At 42.2% G+C, this 20,952-nt stretch overlaps 1 protein-coding gene across 1 annotated transcript in view; it reads left to right on the forward strand.

Annotated features, from left to right (window-relative positions):
- Nucleotides 1-20,952, forward strand: part of DCDC2 (doublecortin domain containing 2) — a 223,867-nt gene that overhangs the window by 190,749 nt on the left and 12,166 nt on the right. The window contains exon 8 of the mRNA XM_075540741.1: nucleotides 4,017-4,117. Coding sequence (XP_075396856.1) covers nucleotides 4,017-4,117 — 101 coding nt within the window. The remainder of the gene's footprint in view (nucleotides 1-4,016; nucleotides 4,118-20,952) is intronic.

Raw genomic sequence — 20,952 nt, forward strand, 5'->3', positions numbered from 1 at the left:
GGCACAGTGGGTAATGTGTTGGGCTGATTACCAGGCAAGTCCAGAAGCTCGAAACCACCAGTGTTTCTTTGGGAGAAAGAAGAGGATTTCTACTCATGTAAAGACTCAAAAAGACTCACAGGGCCAGGTCTTTGCTATGATTCAGAATCTACTCGTGGGCTGTGAGTTTGGTTTGGGGGCTTATACCTAAGCATCACACTCTTTGCTGTTGAGTCAAATTCATACCAACTTATGATAACACTACAGGACCGAGTAGAATTCCCCCCTCATAGGAGTTCTAAGAGTGTAAGTCTTTATTGAAAGCATTCTGCTATGTCTTTCTCCTGGGGAGTAACTGGTGGAACCAAATGGCCAGATTTGGGGTTAGCAGGTGAGTGCTTAACTACCGTGCTACTAGGATTCCTAAGCATTATATATATACATATATATATATATATACACATATACATATATATACACACATTGACTTCTATTCCAATATTTCGATCTGTCCAACAGATTTAGTGTTAGGCCTTTGTCCTGGTGCCTATTGATTTGGTTTGGTTTTGAACCCTCCCCCACCAACCCACGAGTTTCTAAAGCAGCCTTTTTCCTGGGGAGGATTCTTTCCTGGATCTGCACCCTGCTTTCTCCAAGGCAGGAAGAAATCTCCTTTTCTTCCCACAAAACAACCCTCACCGGGGCAGCGGGTCACCACCCCCTCAGGCAGTGCACCTGTTGGTCTCCTCATCCTGGTCTGAGCATCTACTAAGGCAGGGGAGGCTGGGGCAGGGCAGGCACGCACATGCCACCGTGCCCTCTGGTTGACTGTTGTGCTCGGGCTATTTCAACATTCCATGTCATGGACACCGCAGGGTGTGTGTGAGAGCCATGAGCTCAGAGGGGTCACATGCTCCTCGCTCTGATGAAATTGATTTCTTCGTAGAGCCTGGGCAGATCGTGCCCGCATCACCCTGCCATGTTACCCGGCTGCGGGAGAGTTAAGCATCGTGTGACTTAGGCGTGTGCAGGCAGACTCCCACCAACCGTGAGACCAGCCCCTGTTCAGGGTGTGGCAGTCCTGTGAGCAGCCCACCTCTTGACCTTTGCCAGTCTCCAGTGCCACGCACTTGGGCACAGAGTTGCTGCAAGGAACTCCACTGCTCTCAGGGCCCGCTGCGGACAGCCCAGAACTAACCCAGAGTTTCCAGCTGTTTGATTTCCCTGTTTCCTGGGCACTGCCAAGTTCATGACTTCTTGACCAGGGGTTGTCCCCTTATTATACAAATATGATTAAAGTAATATCATCGGACAATTGTCTGAGGATGAGTGAGGCTGAATTTCACTTCAGAAAATCTAACAAGGCATGTGCAGTATATGCTTGGGCATGCCGTGCCAGAATTTCTAAAAACATATTTTTGTCACTTCTTCATGTGATATATGTTCACGTGTTATTCACATAGACATCTGTGATCATGGTATATCGTGTATACAAGGGACTTCATAAAGTTCATAGAAAAATTCTATTTTTTCTATGAACTTTTTGAAGCCCCTCATTCATCTACATATAGGAATATTTATCTGGGAAAATTCTAATGAGTATAAAAAATTACTTTATATGAGATTTGGTGGCAGGAAATGTTTATTGGGTCAAAAGACTTCATTAAATGACAGGGGAAAAATAAGAGTTTGGGATAAAATGGTTGTTGTAGATAATCCTCAGAATGAATTAATTCACGTGAATTAATCTAACAGGCAGCATCAGCTTTGAGGATAACCATATTGTCTCCGATTTTGAAACAGGATAGTTGAAAAGCTGGCATGTCGTGCTGTTACAAAAAAGTAATTAAAAGGGAAAATGGTTTTTCTAGGAAAAAAATGACAAAGCTTTGGTCTTCCTCACTCTCATCCTCCAGCTGTCAGCCATGATTCCTTCCCCTTTCACTTTATTTCTTCCTCCTTCTTTCCTTCCTCCCTGCTTTTCTTCTTCCTTCATTTTTGGTTCCCTCCCTCTCCCATTCCTCCCCCTCCCCCTCTCCTCTAACTCCCTCCCTCCCTCTCTTTCTGCTAGAGATAGCTGCTGTGGCCACACCCACTACAGCGCTGACTTCCCACCCTGGTGTACCTTATCGGTGGTGCAGAGCTCAGCCTTCTTATTGGGCTCAAAGCAGTTTGAAAGACGTATCTACACCTCATCCACAGTGTCTCTGTTGTGCCTTACAGTTCACTGATCCTCAATAAATGTGAACATACGCAAATTAATTGTATAGCTCATACAAAATTAACACAATACATTAACGATTAATGTATTAACGAATATTAACACAGAAACAGGTGGTAGATAAATTAAGATATAAATATCTATCATTAGACTGACTTAATCACTTTAACGATCTGAAATATTGTGAGGTGAACTGTGCTACCTAATTGTCTGTTCGGACAAAAGCTCTATTAGAATAACAAAGTGGGTTTGCAGGCAGAAGATAAAACCATATTTTCTGGATGGTGAGGCTAATGAAATGTTGCCCTAGATAACCACAGAAGGGGGTGAAAGCTCCGTCCCTGGAGATTTACAAAAAATGGACAGAGAAAACATCTGCTAGAATGGTGTCAGCATCAAGCCTGTCTCGAGGCCAGTGGATGGAAGGAATGACAAATGGCCCTGTGATCTTTTGATTACTTAGCCCGGGGACAAAGAATCCAAGAGGAGACATTAAAATTACTTTGAACACAGAGAGCAGCGATCGTTGCTTTCCATGAGATATAGAAAGGCAGTTGAGCAAGCTTAAACTGAAGTCTTGGAAATTTAAGTTGCATTTTGTAGTCGAGGACCTTAAGCCATAGGTGGCAAAAATCTGAAAAATACAAGCTATTTATCCTTGTGCCTTGTGCTTTGATTCTGCATCAACGTGCACCTTTTGTGCAGCAGCCTGGAGTAGGGGAGACTATCCCAAGATGTTGCAGTACTGGCGGATATAACATTCTTTTTTTCTGAAACCAACTTGAAGGTCACAAAATAATCCACGTCCATTTTGTTCTACTTCTCCTTCTATAGCCACTCAGACCAGTGTTTAACTCAATGGGTCAGGAATCTGGAGAGTTGTTAAGGCTGTGAGCTCTCTCTCTCATAAATTTTAGCTTTACTTACTTAGTATTCATATATATATATTCTTTCCCCCTTTGTTGGTGGAAGATAATACTTACAAAAAGCACTCTAGGTAGTATCACGGCCCATCTCATCAAATCAAATCAGTTACAGCATGCCCTTAACTCCTCCCCACCCCACCCGCATATGCGGCTCCTTTTGTCCCCCTCCCCCCCACTCCCTTTATCTTTTCCTGTGCCTCCCCTCACCCTCCAGTCCCTCTGACCCTGGCCTCCTCACAGTTTTCCAAGTCTTGTCCTTTGGTGTGAAAACCATATTTTCTTGCTTTTCTTTTATAAGGATTGTGCCATGAAATATTTATTTTCAGGAGATTGACTCACTTTGCGGAGCATCGTGGTGTCTCGTTTTGTCCATGTCTTAAGATACTTGACAGCCCTGTCACTGTTTTTCAAGGATGCACAATAGTCCATCGTATGACTGTACAACCTTGGTTTATCTATTCCTCTGTAGTCGGGGTTTTTGATGGTTTTCATGTAGCATTCTTTGAGGAAAGGAAGATTTCTGGAAGTTTTATTTTAGGGCATTGATTGGTCATTGCTTCATGAATACGAGAGATGGGGTTGGGGCGGGCCCAGCTGAGACAATAGCTATGTAATGTTTTCTTCACAATATTTCTAGAGAGTTGCATTATTAAACTCTTCGTTGAAACATTAGGACAGAGCCGTCTTCTGCCATTTATTTTGACCTCAGGGTCTTTGCCCATGAAAACATACAAGACCCGAAGGGTTTCAGAAAGCCCATCAACGAAAAGGGAACCCAAATACCCATCAAGAAAAACCCAATTTCCATCAGCTACTTGATTGTAATTTCAACACGGAACCACAAGATGTCACAATTGGATTTTGATTTTTCACTGTGTGTTTCTCTCTAGATGAGGGCATTTTCAAAGCTGGAGCTGAGAGAGCTGAGACGCGGGGGGCAGCAGAAGTCCAGGAAGATGCAGACACCCAGGTTGAGGTTCCGGTTGATCAGGTGCTCTCCACGTCTCGAAACAATGCATCAACCGTTGATTGCCGCGTCCTCTCCTTTTCAGCTGTGGGTTATTTGCTCCACCCTGGCCCTAGACACAGCTAGTGGGGCTTTCTCGGGTGCTATTTGGCAGAAAGACCAGCAAACCAAAACAACATTGGTTGTTCCTTCAAAGAAAAGCCCTCGGACAGAGCCCTTTATTATGAAAAATGGCATCGCTTTAATTAATCGCCTTGCGGAGGAGGATGGGCTGGAGTAGGTATGAGATGCAAATGGAAGAAACATGATAGGGCAGAGGGAACTGGGTTGGAGTCTTTCATCTAGAAGTAAGTCCTCCATTTAGAAAAGCTGTTCCTTTGTGTATGTTTATGTTTCGAAGAAATGCCATCACGCCTATGGTGATTAGAATTCACTTTTCATACATGAATGCGATAAAAAAAATCTGCTGAGTTTGACTTTCTCAGGCCAACAAAACTGAGCTTTTTTTTTTTTTTCCTGGAATGAGTATAGATGTCTGTGTCTGTGCTTAGAGAAGGGTCTGAGTGGTGTTAATTCCCACGGTGTAAAAAGTAAGTCGGTTGTTTCTCCATGCAATGTAACAGTGTTTCTCAGATCCCGAGAGGGGGTTGGGATATAGGCAAGGTGGGGATTACATCACAATCCCAGGCTTTTGGAAAAGGGAAGAGGTCACTCAAGATTGACCCCTGTCCTCTGACCATTCTGTGACATTTTATTTTTCAAAAATAGCTTCACCATCCAGTAAATCCCATAGGTGGTCTCCTCGGTTGTGTTTGTCTTGATGGTGAGGCAAGGGACATTGCTGCTTGAATATTCCATGGGCATTCTCTGCAAGCATTGCCTTTCTGATGAAAAGCCTAACATGTTAAAAATCACACATATTTCAAAAATCCAATTTATTACCCAGGATTAGCTAGAACTAATCATTTTTCATAAACTCCAGTTATAGGTGTTTTTCTCCCCTGAGGGAAAATGGAATTGCAAGTCTTTGGTGCACCTATAATTAAATATTATGTTTCTATACTGAGAAGAGTAATCATCACGTATGCATCACGGCTAATAGATTCAGAAACCGAGACCAATTTATATTCCAAAGTCAAGATGACAAATATCAAGAAAAAATATTGTAGCATTATTACTAAAAGAGGAATCTCTTTGCTAATCACCAGCTCAACAATTGCAAAATCGAATAGTGTTTCTTCAGGGATAGATTTGATGATCGCAAGGAACTCTTGAGCTGGGAGGGGGCACTGATCTCTGCTGATACTTGATCAGCCTTAGATAAGGTGTCTGTAGAGTTTTCTTTTTTTAATTTAAGAGTGCTAGCTTATTAAAATGCAACTATAGAAGAATCTTTTTTATGTTGCATTTGGTGCAAACAGCACCTCTGCCTAATAGCTGAAAGGACGTAGGATCAAATCCACCCAGTGGAGGCTTGGCATCTGCTTCCAAAATATCAGCCATTGAAAACTCCATGGAGCACAACTGTGCACTGATAGACATGGAATCCCCCTGAGCCAAACTTGAAGGTCCATGAGAGCTCATGTGCAGCGGAGAATGATTCCACAGCAGAGCAACATGTGGACAGTATCCATGACTTGATGTCAGCCAGAAGGAAGTAAAACCGGGTAGCAAACCATCAGAATGACTGTCCTCTTTGACCCTGTGGTCAATAGAGGAGGTCTTGTCTAGTGTATTTGGTTGGCATGAGTACTGCTTAGAAGTCAGGTCAAGTCAGTTTCTCTGAGATCTGATGGCTTTTGTCCTATCCCCTGGAGCTATATTACAAATACCGGAGAAAACTAAGTGAGAATGTGGAGAAACTAGTGTAAAACCACTGGCTGGCCCCATTAAAGTCCGAAAAATTCCACGGGTATTCCCCAATAATGGAAAAAGGTCTGGTGGTGTAGTGGTTACAGGTTGGGCTGCTATTTGTTAGGTCCACAGTTCAAAACCAGCAGCCTCTCTTGAGGAGAAAATAGGGCTTTCTATTCCCATTAAGAGTCACCATCTTGAAAACTCACAGGGGACGTTCTACTCTGTCCCATAGGGTTGCTATGAGTCAGCATCTGCTCAGTGGCAGTGGATTTGTTTTTTGTTTATGTGTTTGCCTAAATGATGATGCCGACTGAACAATCGCTGCCCATTACTGTTGAGTGGACTTGATATCATGGTAACCCCGTGTGAAACAGAACAACACCTGACCTTGTCCTGCACCATTTTTATGACCACTGGCTTGTTTGAATTCATTGGTGTGTTTGAATTGGCCTGTGTGTCAACACATCTCTTGGAGAGCTTCACTCACTTCTGCTTTACCAAACACAGTGCCCTGCTCTGGTGACTGCTGTTTCCTGCATATACCCAGCACGATATTGGACAATATTCTATTGTAACCCATGAGGTTTTCATTGGCTAATTTGGATGTAGATCACCAAGTCTATCCTCCTCATTTGGATCCTGTTCCTCATCGGTGATCCTCTTGGTATGTAAAAGATTGGCAGCTTAGTTTTCACTATCTCAGAGAGATGCAAATCAAACTGACAGACATATGGTGGTTATTAAATAATGACAACCATGAATGAAGTGTCTACCAAGTGCCATCAACTGTAGTAGGCATATTTTATCTTGTACGATTGTGATGACAACCCAGAAAGACAGGTCTTATCATGTTAATTTTGTGCACAGGAAGAACAATAGCTCACATTGATGAAATCACTTGGCCATGGCTACACAGTGAAGGATTTGGGGTTTGAATTCATATCTAACTTCAAAGCAGAGACGTGATCTGTGGGGCAGATATTAAATGAAAGAAAGAGAAAAATGGACATACATAGAAGCCTAGATACAGACATGTACATATGTAAATATATTTATGATTATGGGAGAAATAGACCTATGTGCATATATTTATAGGTTTAGTAGCAGGTGGTCATTGGGCCTCCTCACGTGCATTCCCTCAATACAAGAGCACCTTGCTCAGCTAAACGGTTATTTCATGATACCCACCTTCCCGACATGATCGCTGAAGACAGACGTGTGCATAAGCAAACATGGTGAAGAAAGATGATGCTGCTTGGCTATCAAAAGATATAGCATCTGGGGTCCTAAAGGCAAACAAGCGGCCATCTAGCTCAGAAGCAACAAAGCCCACAGAGGAGAAGCACACAAGCCTATGTGAACACGAGGTGTTGAAGGGATCAGGTAGCAGACACCAAAGAACAAAAACTATCATTGTGTGATCACCTTCCCCACGTAAACACTGAAGACGAATGTGTGCATAAGTAAGTGTGGTGAAGAAGGTTGATGGTGCCTGGCTATCTAGAGATATAGATCTGGGTACTTAAAGGCTTGAAAGTATAAACAAGCAGCCATCTAGCCCAGAAGCAAGAAAGCCCACATGGAAGCAGCACACCAAGATGTGTGATCATGAAGGGTCGAGGGGACCAGGTTTCAAGCACCAAAGGCGGGGGAAGGGGGGCAGGAATCATATCATTGTGAATGAGGGGAGCGCATGATGGGGACCCAATGCCCATCTGTAGACAACTGAACATCCCTTGCAGAGGGGTAGTGAGGAGGAGATCAGTCACTCAGGGTTCAGTTTAGCAATAATGAAACTCACAACCTTCCTCTAGTTCTTAAACCCTTCCTCCCCTCAACTATCATGATCCCAATTCTACCTTGCAAACCTGGTTAGACCAGAGGATGCACAGCGGTACAGATGGGATCATGAGGGAGGAAGGAGCGGCGAGGGAGGGGAGGAAGGAAAAAAGGAAAATGAGGAGCTGATTCCAGGAACCTAAGCGGAAGGCAAATTTTGAGAATGAGGAGGGCAATGAATGTATGTGCACTTTAGACAATTGATGTATCTATGGATTGTGATAAGAGTTGTTGAACCTCAATAAAATGATTTTAAAAAGAGAAAGAGAAAATGGACAATTAATAACACAGGGAAGTAAAAATGCCCTGCATAAGATGAAAATATCGCAATAGTATATACCATATACTCTTTAGCTCAGCTATAAGTATATTTATATATACTGCTGACAGGAATGGCCATCAATGAATGGTTTTTATGTAAATTCAGATTGAAGCTGAAGAAAATTGAAAAAAATTGAAAGAAGTCCACAGGAGCCAAAATACAACCCTGAGTATATCCCACCTGCATTTAGGCAACATCAGAAGATCAGATTTGATTCATTTAACATTAATGATGGAAGAACCTGGTGAGCTTTGGGATGCCATCAAGAGCATTGTACATGAAGAAAGGAAAAGGTCATTAAAAAGACAGCAAAGAAAGGGAAAAAAATCAAACCAGATGTCAGAAGAGACTCTAAAACTTACTCTTAATTGTGGAGTAGCTGAGGCACATGGAAGAAATGATGAAATCAAATAGCTGAACAGAAAATTTCAAAGGACCACTCTAGAAGACAAAAGTAAAATATTACAATGAAACCTGCAAAGATTTAGAGTTAGAAAACCAAAAAAGAACATGCTCAGCATATCTTAAATGGAAAGAACTGAAGAAAAATTTCAAGCCTTGAGTTGTACATATCTGGCTAGACCAGAGGATGTACACTGGAAACACAGGGACTCCAGGAGAGATGATCCCTTCAGGACAAGTGGTGAGACAGGGGATACCAGGAGGGTAGAGGGAAGGTGGGGTGGAAAGGGGGAACTGATCACAAGGACCTACACATAACCTCCTCCCTGGGGGACGGACAACAGAAAAGTGGGTGAAGGGAGACACTGGACAGTGTAAGATATGACAAGATAATAATAATTTATAAATTATCAAGGGTTCATGAGGGAGGGGGAGAGGGGAGTGAGGGGAAAATGAGGAGCTTATACCAAGAGCTCAAGTAGAAAGCAAATGTTTTGAGAATGGTGATGGCAACAAATATGCTTGACACAATAGAGAGATGTATGGATTGTGATAAGAGTTGTATGAGCCTCTAATAAAATTATTAAGTTAAAAAAGAAAGAAAATTTCTGTGGGCAAAATGTTTTATATGGCCGGTAGTATCAGAAAAAGACAGAAAGAACACACAGGGTCCCTGTACATACAAAACAATACAAAATCTCTCCAAAGTAGTCAACATTTAACCATTTCAAGAGATGGCATATGAGCAAGACCATTGGTACTGAAGGAAGAGCGCATTAGCCAAAAACAAGGCTCCAGAAATTGATGGGATACCAATTGGAATGTTTCAACAAGCTGGATTCACTCACTCATCTCTGCCAGGACATTTTGAAGCCAGCTACTTGGCCAACTCACCAGGAGAGATTCATGTTTGTATCCATTCCAAAGAAAGGGTGACCCAATCGAATGCTCAAATTATAGGATAATATCATTAATATCACATGCCAGTAAAATTTTGCTTAAGATCATCCAACAACAGTGGCAGTAGTACAATGACAGGGAGCTGCCAAAGCTTCAGGAGGGATTCAGAAGAGGAAGAGGAACCAAGAAAATCATTACTAATATCAGATGGATCTTCGCTGAAAACAGAGAATACCAAAAATATGTTTACATTGTGCCCATGGAGAACCCATATGTGGATCAAGGGGGAAGTTATGTGACCAGAACAAGGGAATATTGCATGATTTCCATTCAGGAAGATGTGCATCATAGTTATACCCTCTCATTACACTTATAAAATGTCCGTGCTGAGCAAATAATCATTGAACCTTGGTTATATGAAGAAGAATGCGGCATCTGGATTGGAGGAATTTCTCTTAACAAGCTTTGATATGCAGATGATACAACTTTGGTTGCTGAAAATGAGGAAACGTTGAAGCACTTCATGGTGAAGATCAAGGATTGAAGCTTTTGGTATGGATTACAACTCAACATCAAGAAGACAAGACTCCTCATACTGGACCAACATGGAGCATCATGATAAACAGAGAAAAGATTGTCGTTGTCAAGGATTTCATCTTTCTTCGATCCACAATCAATGCCCAGGGATGCAGCAGTCAAAAGCTGAAAGGACACATTGGGTTGGGTAAATGTGCTGCACAAAACTCTCTAGAGTATTGATAAGCAAGGATGTGACTTTGAGGGTTAAGCATCACCTGACCCACACAATGGTATTTTCAGTGGTCTCCACTGCATGTGAAAGTTGGACATTGAGTCAGGAAGACAGGGAGAATCAGTGCATGTGAGTGATGGTCCCGGTGAAGAATATGGAAACTACCAAGGACTGCCAAAAGAACAAACAAGCCTTTCTTAGAGGAAGCACAGCTAGAATGCTCTTTAGAGGCAAGGACAGCAAGACTTTATCTTCTGTTGCCAGGAAAGACCCATCCCTGGGAAACGATGCTCAGTAGAGTACTGGAGCAGTATAAAAGAGGAAAGCCCTCAACCAGATGGATTGACACAATGACTGCAACAGTGAGCTCTGACGTCAGAACTATTGTAAAGATAGCACGTTATGGACAGTGTTCTGTTGCACATGGAGTAGCTATGGGCTGGAGTTGAGTCAATGATATCTAACAACAACAACAACAACACAAAGGGTTCTTGGGAGTTGGAACGGACTCCATGACATCCAACAACAACATCTTCTCGTTCTATACTTAGTTGTTTGCTTTTGGACTGGTTTGCCTTCGTCTAGATGATCACGTTGTAAGTTTACTCAAAGGGCCAAGAAGAAGGGAAAGCATGTGCTTTGTTCCAGATGGTCCGAGGATGTAGGGACATAGCCTTCATAGCCGATGTCGTAGGAGATGGTGACTCCTACCAGGGCAATCAGTCTTATCTGGGGGGCAATTTGGCCTCCAAGGGGACATTGGACAATTTCTGTATACAGTTTTAGTTGTTCTCCCCAGCAGAATGCTACTGGTAGCTGGTGGGATGCTGACAAATCTGATGCCCATAAAGAAAGATGATTTGGTCCAGTATGCCAATAGGTCTGAGACTGAGCAACACTGCTCTAGAGCAAAGGTCTGATTTGTCGAATGTCTCCCTGTGGTGTTAATAGGGGGCACATTTACTGATAACTACCAAAGAGTTCGACATCTCTGAGCCTAGTGTTCCTCCCCCAAAATGCAAGCCATCGTGCGTGTAGGCATCGTTTAGCCCTCTTCCATTGCTCCGTGGGAGTCAGGCCTTGGGTAATGTGTGCAAATGTGGATATTATGGCTACTACTATTGTTGTAAGCAACAGAGGCCTTTGTCTTTGACCCAAGAGTGTGTATCTTCTGGGAATCCATGAAACTGTGGCAGGTTAATGTGTGAGCCTGCAAGTGGGGTGAAATGTCAGACATTTTGAAGTTCTTGATAGCCTCTACTGATGCCCCGTAGCATGTATGTTTGTGTGCATGCATGTAAAATTATATATATTAATTATGTAATAGTTAAGAAAGAGTCTACTCCAAGGTCCAGACACTTTTTCATCTGCTAGGGACAAGTCAATTTTGATGGCTCTCATGCTATTTCCAATCTTTGGGATTGGAAATTTAAGAATGTTTACATTCCTTTTTATTTGGGCAGGCCAAAATAAAGTGCCTTTTCTTAGGAAAGAGTTTGGGTCTAATAAGAAAATAGATATTTAAAAAAAATGATTTCCCCCATGTACATTCCAAATCATTCTGGGGTTGGCCATAAGCAATGGGGTTGAGTGCCTGATTAATCAACCCCTGTGATTGTACTGGGGCGCTAGTGAGCTATGTGGCTTTATGCTGTGTGTATAAACTAGCACTCTTCTCAGCTGAGGAGTCGAGTTAAGCGAACTGCCCCTGCTAAGTAAGGATCAGGCAGGATGATCCACCATCTCGGAAGCATAGGCAGATGAATACTTGTGAAACAACAATACAAGCAACTATGTTTGGATTTTGTTACATACAGAAGGGAGAAGATGATGGACACAATAATGGTAGAGAAGTTTTGAGCTATGTTATAGCTTTTCCCCATCAGTTTGTATTTAGACTTACGTAGTAAAATAATGAGAAATGAAGAATGTTTTCATCTAAATAGTTCCCATGAAGTAGCATCGAATCCAGTACCATGAACACGTGTGAGTAGTTGTTTTAATCACAGTTATACGTAAAATATTTTAAAACGTCAATTCTATTCACAAAGATTATAACAAAAATAGCAATCACCTGCTCCACTCCTCCCCATTCCTAAACTTAAAGGTAACCAATTTGAAAACCAGTTACTGTTTCTCAAAGAATCCAGTTCCCTGTTTCTACAAGCCATACATTTGCCCCCAACACCTTCATTTGAACGCTTAAGAGATAATGTAAGTCTAACAAATGATGGCATATCATAGTTTAATTACCTTTGTTGTCATTGCTGCCCTTAGGGGTATATGAAATAAGGGCAATCCTTTTAATTATTGCCAGTTCACATTCCATGAATTCGATAAAACATGGCCATCTGCTTATTTTCACATCTTACTTTTAAAACGTAGATGTTACTAATTAACTTTCAATCTTCATGACTCTGGACCTCAGTGATTGCCACACATATGCTTCCTGCATTTCCCCCCAGTATGATTTCACAACAGGTTTTGTCTGCATCAATATTTAATCTTTCGTTATTTTTGCTATGTAAGTATTAATCCTAGCTGAGACATGCAGTACACTGTGGTTACATTTCCTTTTTTGTCTTTTCTCGGTCCAGCATTTTGTTTGATTTGAAATGTGATCAGGGTTGTTGTCTGTCCATCTGTTGCTAACCCATCTCTGAGTTCTGCTACAACTCTTAATTTAGTGAAATAGCCAATCACAGCCAGTACTCTCTTAGTTTCATTTTTCCCCCTCAATTTTTTCCATCTTCTGCTTTAACTCTTATCCTAACATCTTTCCTTACCAGTTATTTTGAGGAGATTGCCTTTGGTTCTCCAGTTTTAGACCTGTTTCTTGGAGTCTATGTCATTCTTAGTTATACTCTCCTCACCCCTCCCAAATACTGGAGCAGCATCTATTTGTTTATTTGAGACTTTACATATCGGAAAACATCCTTTGAATTCTACTCAAACTTAACTATGACTATGGTCAGAAATACAATTTTAGGTTAGAAATAATTTCTCTCAGGCTTTGAAGATTTTGCTCAATTGTCTTTCCCATTCACAATGGGTTTGAATATCTATAATGAACTATATTTCTTCTCTCTGGAGATTTTAGGTTATGTATTTGTTCCTGGAGTCCTGAAATTTTCCTGGTGATATGCCATAGTATAGAGCGGGGAGTGTGCTTCTTTGGCCCGGGAAACTTCTATTGACTGGCAACTACAGTCTGGAAAGTTTTGATTTTTCAGTTGTGGAAAAAGTTACTGAATTATTTCTTTAATTGTTTTTTACTTTACACTTCCTTACTCTTTCTCTGGAACTCCAAGTATTTGGGATATGGGATTTCTTTTCCTGCTTCTCTGATGGCCTCCTCTAGTTTCCATCTCTACGGATATACACATTTTCTATTCTCTAAAAGATTTCCTTCACTCTCACCTTCCATTTATTAATACCTTAACCATCATATTTTAATGTTGAAAAGTATTTCCATGATGGATGAATATTACTTTTTATAGCATCTATTCTTCTTGTGGCATTCTCAGGTAAACATTGGACTATTAACTGAAAGGACAGTGGTTCAAATCCCCCAGCTGCTATGCAGGCGAAAGATGAGGCTATCTGCTCCAGGGAAGATTCAACAGCCTCAGAAATCTTCCACAGGCTCACTGTGAGCTGGAATAGACTCAATTGCAGCACGTTTGATTTTTGAGTATTGTTTTATGAATGTGGTACCGTGCCTTACCTCTCGAAGGATTAATGACATCTTATTTAAAGTTTTTAAAATATTTTTTTTCTCTTGAGTTCCTTATTTTTAAATATGCATTTTGATCTCTGTTACCGTGTTATAGGCTGCCCTTGCTTGTCAGGTTTGGTTCCAGAGTGAAGCATTAAGAGAAACCTTCATACATAAGCAGAGCTCACCACACGGGGGCAGTTCCATTGCAGGGCGATTGCTTTCAGGCATTGCATTGGCAATCCCTTCAATTGTCAAAATAAGTTTGTTTCTTTTTTTCCTTTTGAGATGGTGTGTTTCTTCAAGAAAGACATTTCCCATATTCTGCCTGGGTAGCTTAAACCTGGTTGTCAGCATTTTGAGATCCAAATATAGGAACAGGAATGGAGGCCGTCCCTAGTAAGTAACGAGATTTAACCTTCTTAGTTTAATTACAGTGCCATGAGGCTCAATGCTCAGCCATGTTTGGGTCCAGTTTTTCTGTATTTCAACTTATTCCACTTAGAGAATAAGCCTATATTTTCCAAGGGTAAGGAAGGGTATCTTAGCCACTTCACCTATTTTAGCCACATTCATCCCCCCTTTCTCTAGAGATAGATAAACTTTATTTTTAATAGTTTATAGACATACAATTAACACAATTCAATGAATAGTCAATGAAGCAATTGTATACCATGCAATGGCTTAATCATACTAAATAGAGTTGAGCGATCATCACCACCATAAAATTTCAGGACATTTTCTTCTGGTCTGCATTATTATTATCTCCCCATTTCCTCCCGGCTTCACCTGCCATATCCCCAAGAAACCATTCAGCCAGTTGCTGTCTCTGTAGCTTTATCTATTCTGGATTTCATACATGGAATAAAGCACGCAAAAATAAACAAAATCAAAATAAAATAGAGATAAATCTCAATATAAAAGAAAGTGGATAATAGTAAAAGCCAAATTAACTTAAAATGGGCCAAAAGGGAGAACAATGGCTAAGGTATTAAAGTTTAACTTAACTACTTCTGCACTGGAGGAATGCAATATATTATGTGTTGGACTGCTAACCCTAAGGCCAACAGTTCAAAACCACCAGCTGCTCTGTGGGAGAAATATGAGACTTTATACTTCCGTAAAGTTTTGAAACCTCAGAAACCCACAGGGGCAATTCTACTCTGTTTAATCAAGTCACAGTGAGTCAGAATCAACTCTATGGCAGTGACTTGGAGTTTTTTTGACACCTGCATTAATGCATTAATCTACTTTCCAATATACTCTGTCTCATATCAAGGCTATGCACATCTCTGGTCCATAGTCCGAGAGGATTCATCAGACACTTAATTCATGTTGAGACCTTGCAAATGGAAATTTGGACTTTCACTATCACCTGTAGCTTTCTGCAAACGTGGTGCTCAGAATTTAAGCTCAAATATAGTTCCCTCTTCTCATCTTGGACTTTATTCTTTACAATCCTTGGATCATACAGGCTGGTGTGTTTCTTCCATGGACACTTACTTGACTCCTCACTTAGGTGGCTTGTTTTAAGACAGGCCTCTAAGAGGCCAAATGCTATTCTTTCTGATAGCCAGGCATTTCAGATTTCTTCACCACACTTCGCTATAGCAACCATATCTTCAGTGCTCTCTCCTTGAGGGCAAGTATAGAAATAAATAACATTTCATATCAGTGGTTCTCAACCTTTTTAATGCTGTAACCCTTTAATACATTTCCTCATGTTGTGGTGACCTCCCCAACCATAAAAGTATTTTTGTTGCTACTTCATAACTGAAATTTTGCTACTGTTATAATTGGCGACCCCTATGAAAGGGTTGTTTCACCCCAAACGGGTCGTGACCCACAGGTTGAGAACCGCTGCTTTAGATTCTTAAGCCTTGTCTACAGTTTTCATTCATGCATTGCTTGTTGCCATTGAGTCAGTTTATCCTAATGATTTGCTGTTGCACTGGAGAGTGCATGTCCCGTGTCATGTTTATGGTTGTTGGTTTGCTTGTGCCCATGGTTGTGGTCACTGCATTTGACTGCCTTCCCCCTAGGGGTTGATTTTCCAGCATTTTATTTGGCCACACTCAGTTGCCATCTTTGGCATGTTCAATGGTTGCTTTTCAGAAACAGACAGCCAGGCCTTTATTTCTAGTGTGTCATTGTCTGGATACTCTGCTAACACGGGTCCCCCGAGGATGACCCTCCTGATGTGTTTGAAACACCAGCATCACATGCACCGTGCAGGTCCCCACAGGGAGGACGGGGATTTCAGAATGTAGACGCTTGCTTCTTGGCTGCTCTTTCTTGCAGGCTCATGTGCCGCCTCCTTGGGCTGTTGTCATTGAACTCACACCCATAAGTTTACTATTTTCCAAATTTTATGACTATTTTTCCTTTTAAGGGTCTGGGTGGGTCCCTTTGTGTCCAGTCCTTATTAAATTATGTTCACTGACACATTAGAAAAGCATAGGAAGGAATTAAGAAAAAAGCATATCTGTTCGATTTGTGATGCTTAACTAGAAATCATGCCTGTAACCATTCATTAGAGAGAAACCCTCACAGAATCTATAGTAGGCGTGGCCAACTGGTAGCCTGCGACCCAACCCTCTAAGAAAGACTCTTGGGCTGGTCCAGGGTTTACAGTATCTAAATCCTTCTAACTAGATCTTTGCTGTTCAGTTGCCCACAGGCTGCAGATCTCCCTGCTGTCTAATATCTACATAGAAGCCCACATTTGCCTCCTCCGCCCGACCCCTGGTGTACTTGAGCTTGTGGCTCAAATATAGGATATAGTGCCATTTTAAAGAGTCTGCATCTGATAGTCGTAGCCAGACGGAGGAGCTTTGACATCTTCCATTGTCCATTGTGCAGTTCTAGTCCCCAGGCCCTGACTGGTGTCATCACTGCTCCTCTGGAGAATGAGTTATCACCAGCAGCTTCTCTTGTGAAGGGTAAGCGAGATAAAGAGCTCCTGTGTCTTGCCATTTCCCCCTGTGTAAAATCAAATCGAAAAACCAAGGAGGCTGCTCACTCCGAGAGAGGATTGTAGTGAGTGTAGAGTAAGAAGGGGACTTGGCCCCAATCTCTCATTTTGTCATTGAAGGAACCATCAACCCACAAGGGAGAAGCGATTGGAGCCAAAATAGCACAGCCTGTCAATGGGAGAATCAGGAGAGGAGACCAAGGGCCCTGGCTTCTTCCAGTTTTGTTCGCTGCCCTGAGTACCTTGAGGTTAGAAAGGTGAGAGGTACATGGAGAAAATCAGTTGCAGTCAAGTGAACTTTGGGTTTTTCAGAAGTAGACCACTAGGACTTTTCTGCCAAGGCACCTCGAGGTAGACTTGAGCCTCCAAGCTTCAGTTAGTAGCTTAGCCTGGTGACTATGTATGCCAGCCTGGCATTCCTGGTGGGAGATCTTTGTTGCTATTGTTATTAGGTGCTGTGGGGTCAGATCCAACTCATTGCTGTCCTGCACACAACTCTTCCCAGCCCTTTCCCATCCTCACAATTGCTTTCATCCTGGCGCCCATTGTTGCAACAGTCCTGTCAGTCCATTTCATCTGCCTCCTTCCTTCATCAAGCATGATGTTCTCTTCCAGGGTCTGGGCTCTCCTGAGAGCAAGTCCAACGTACGTGAGACAAGGTCGCACCATTCTTGCTTCTAAAGATTGCTTCTAGCAATACTAAACTAAGCCCAGGTGATTAGAGGCTTCCAATTATTCCATATTCCATAATCAAATAACTTTTGTAGAGGAAAGATTGGTCTGCCTGCCTTGAACTGAAACGAGTTATGCATAAACACTACATGAATCACAGCCTCTTCGTCAACCATATTTATGTTTGATGCTGCAAACCTCAGATACAACGCCAGGCGTTAAGGTGGAAGTGATCTGAGTTCTTAATTCCCCATGCGCAGCGTCAACACAACTGTCTGTGTCATTGTTTGTGGGCTGTGTGGAATTGATAGAAGTAGTGTGAAACACGAGAAGGTAACCTTCAGGGATTTCTGATATCAACAAAAGAAAGTCCACATTTACTTCTAAAGTGAGCAAATTTAATGGGCGATCTTGTATGTTCAAATGAGGAGCAAGTGTTCCGGACTCACTGAATATGGATGTTCAGTGTAGCCTCTATCTCCGATGGGTGCCAGGGGAACTTGTGGAGATGACATGACCCTTGGAGCACCACCTGTAAGCAGGCATGGCTGTCACTTCTCTCTGAGGATCTCTTTACATGGTTGCCACACTGACTGGAATCACCTTTGTTGGTAGGTCTTTGTTCCTCCCAACCAAACCCAAGCTTTGGGTTTTCTCTGAAACTAAGCTCCTGAAAGCTGAAGTACTACCTTGCGATCATGCGAGAAATGGAACCTGATTATTTCAAAACATCCCATTCATCTTGGGGAGATGTGTTTCATTTACACGGGAGCAGCGATATCGGCACACGGATCACACCTATGCTTTGCTTTCCATGTCTAGATCTGAACGCTGACAATGAAATCTACAGAATCCTCCTCCACCCCAGATGCACATACGTCTCCAAATTTCAAATGTAACATCCTTGATCTGGAGAAATGGGCATGTCAGGGTGTCTTTTTACCGTCTTTGAGTTCTGGTCACCAATTCCTGGGTCTAATACATTTCAGGGAAGGAGAATTGATCGGTGAGGATCTGTCCTGGGTTGTTTCCGGTGTAGATCTTGCCTAGATAGTGGCAACTTGCGCTATTATCATGAACAGCAAAGGCATTAAACATTAAACGGCCTCCCTCAGGGAACACTTATGTACATCTGGGGAAAAACGATCAACATTTTAATCCTACGACGCGTGGGACCCTCGCTGTTGTACCTGTTTAGACACATTGCCGCCATTTCTGACTTTGGTGCTGCCGTCACTGACAGTGGTGAGGTGCGTGTCAGAGAGTCTGTTAAGGCAGCCCCATCTATCCGTGCAAATACCTTCCACGTAGTTGATACTTTCAATATGTTCGTGGCTCATTTCCATGTGCGTTTCATATTCCATCTTCTTTCCTCTTCCCTCTTCCCTCAGGATTACTGAGTCAACTTTAGGAATTGCATGCATATGCTCTCGAAAACCTGAATACTTATGGTTCTCTCGGTGCTTCCTCCCTACCTGCCAGCCCTGTTAGAATGTAGTCAGAGATAATAACTACCATACCTTTTCTGACTTGCCCTCCAAATCAACCACTTTCTCGGAATGTCGGTGAGAAAAATAAATAGGAAGATATGCATGTCAGCAAAATGCACTTGGAATGCCAAAGCCAGCATCATGTTTGGGAGGAATTATGGTCTGACTTTCTCCAGAACAAATATTAAGAATGATAAATAATGTGTTTATTGGAAAGTGCAAATCCTGACTTATTTAAAAAAAACCTCTGTTATCAGAAGGTACATATCATCTGCAGTTGTCTGCAACTGTCATCAGCCTGGCTGCATGCCGGCCGTTCTGGACGTCGGGAGGGCTGTGAGGTTGGAAGAGTCTGACTTGAAGCAATGTCTGTGCCTATTCGATGAGTCTGCAGGATAGAGAACAATGAGTATCCTCTTTAGACTCCAGTGACACATAGGAATTGGGCTTCACGCAAAAGATGACGGAGTACAATTAACTTGTAGCTATGAGCCATGGACTTGACATTTCAGGAAGACATGCCCTTCTCGGGAAAACAAGCTTTACCTAAAAACTGGTTGTTCTACAATTCTCGTCACACACTGGCTACAATGGGATGCAAAGGTCAGGGGAGCAGATTTAGGTTCAGGTAAAAATATCATCCTGACTTCCTACCTTTGCCATGACGCGTCCTTCCTTTATAATCTGACTCTCAGTAAACAGTGGCTTGGTGATGTCACTGCAACAAATCTTCCAGAACCGTCTTTATATCCTTCCATCAACCCAATTGTCTCCCAGTTTTCGATACATGATTGACTGATATTTTTAAAGATAAAAATGCACCCGAACTTCATTTAGAGACTTTAAGTCTCTATTACAAGGATACATTTTTATGCACATAGCTTTCTTATGTGGTGCATAAGACTCTTACCCTTGGCACACACTGTGTTATTGGTGGGCCTGTTGAGGAGACAGAGAGTTTCTTACTCCGAATTTGCATTTGCCCAGGACCCCACATGACAAAATAGCACTGGCTTCAGAGATACGAGGATGGAAGTAACTATTTATAATTAAGAGCTGAGTTTGGACTATTTCTCTCTTTGGCGGTGCAAATGTCTCAGCACTCAGCTACTAACTGAATGGTTGGCAGTCTGACTCCACACAAAGGTGCCTAGAAAGCTGTGCCTGATTACCCAATAAGCAATGTGAACACATGCTTACTTCTGCATGCGCATTAATCCGTAGTGAGCAATTACACATATTTTCCCGCCACATCAAATGTTTTGCTTCTACGAATGCCTGGAATTTGTGTCTCTCCCAAGCCCACAGCATCCTCCTATGGAATTGAAATCTCTTTTCAAATTTACCATCCCTGGCAGGGATGGGGAACCCAGTAAACAAGGCAAGCATGGGCTTACTTGTGCTTAAAGACTAATCTGCAGTGAACAGTCTCACACGAGGGGAAAAACATCACCATGCCTTTTGGAATTGTTCACTATATTCTACTAAATTGTTAGGTAACCCGCGGCTGCTAGGCAGAAAGATCTCGATCTACTTCCATGGAAATCACAGCCATTGCAAACTCTGTGCATCGCCGTCTGACTCGACGGTGCCTGGCTTTGTACTACTTTCTTTATTCATTATCTTGAGGAAACCGTCATTCCAGTCCAGTAGTCAAAGAGACTTCTCTCTCCTCTGCCACTTACTGCCTCTGAAATGCTGGGCAAGCCTGGTCAACTTGTTGCTATCTGTTTCCTTATTTGAAAAAGAGAATGTCAGTCATGCTTTCCCTCTAACGGTTGCTGCGAATACGATTGTGAACATGATCGTGCACACACACGAGGTGCAGCTAACACAGTGCGAGGTGCCAGCCAGGGCTCAGTAAGCCAGAGCCATGTGACCATCCTCCTTACTTTTCCGAAGTCAACCCATGATGGGCTGCCTTCGTATCTGTA

The sequence above is a fragment of the Tenrec ecaudatus genome, chromosome 1, assembly GCF_050624435.1.
Source record: "Tenrec ecaudatus isolate mTenEca1 chromosome 1, mTenEca1.hap1, whole genome shotgun sequence".
NCBI lineage: Eukaryota > Metazoa > Chordata > Mammalia > Afrosoricida > Tenrecidae > Tenrec > Tenrec ecaudatus.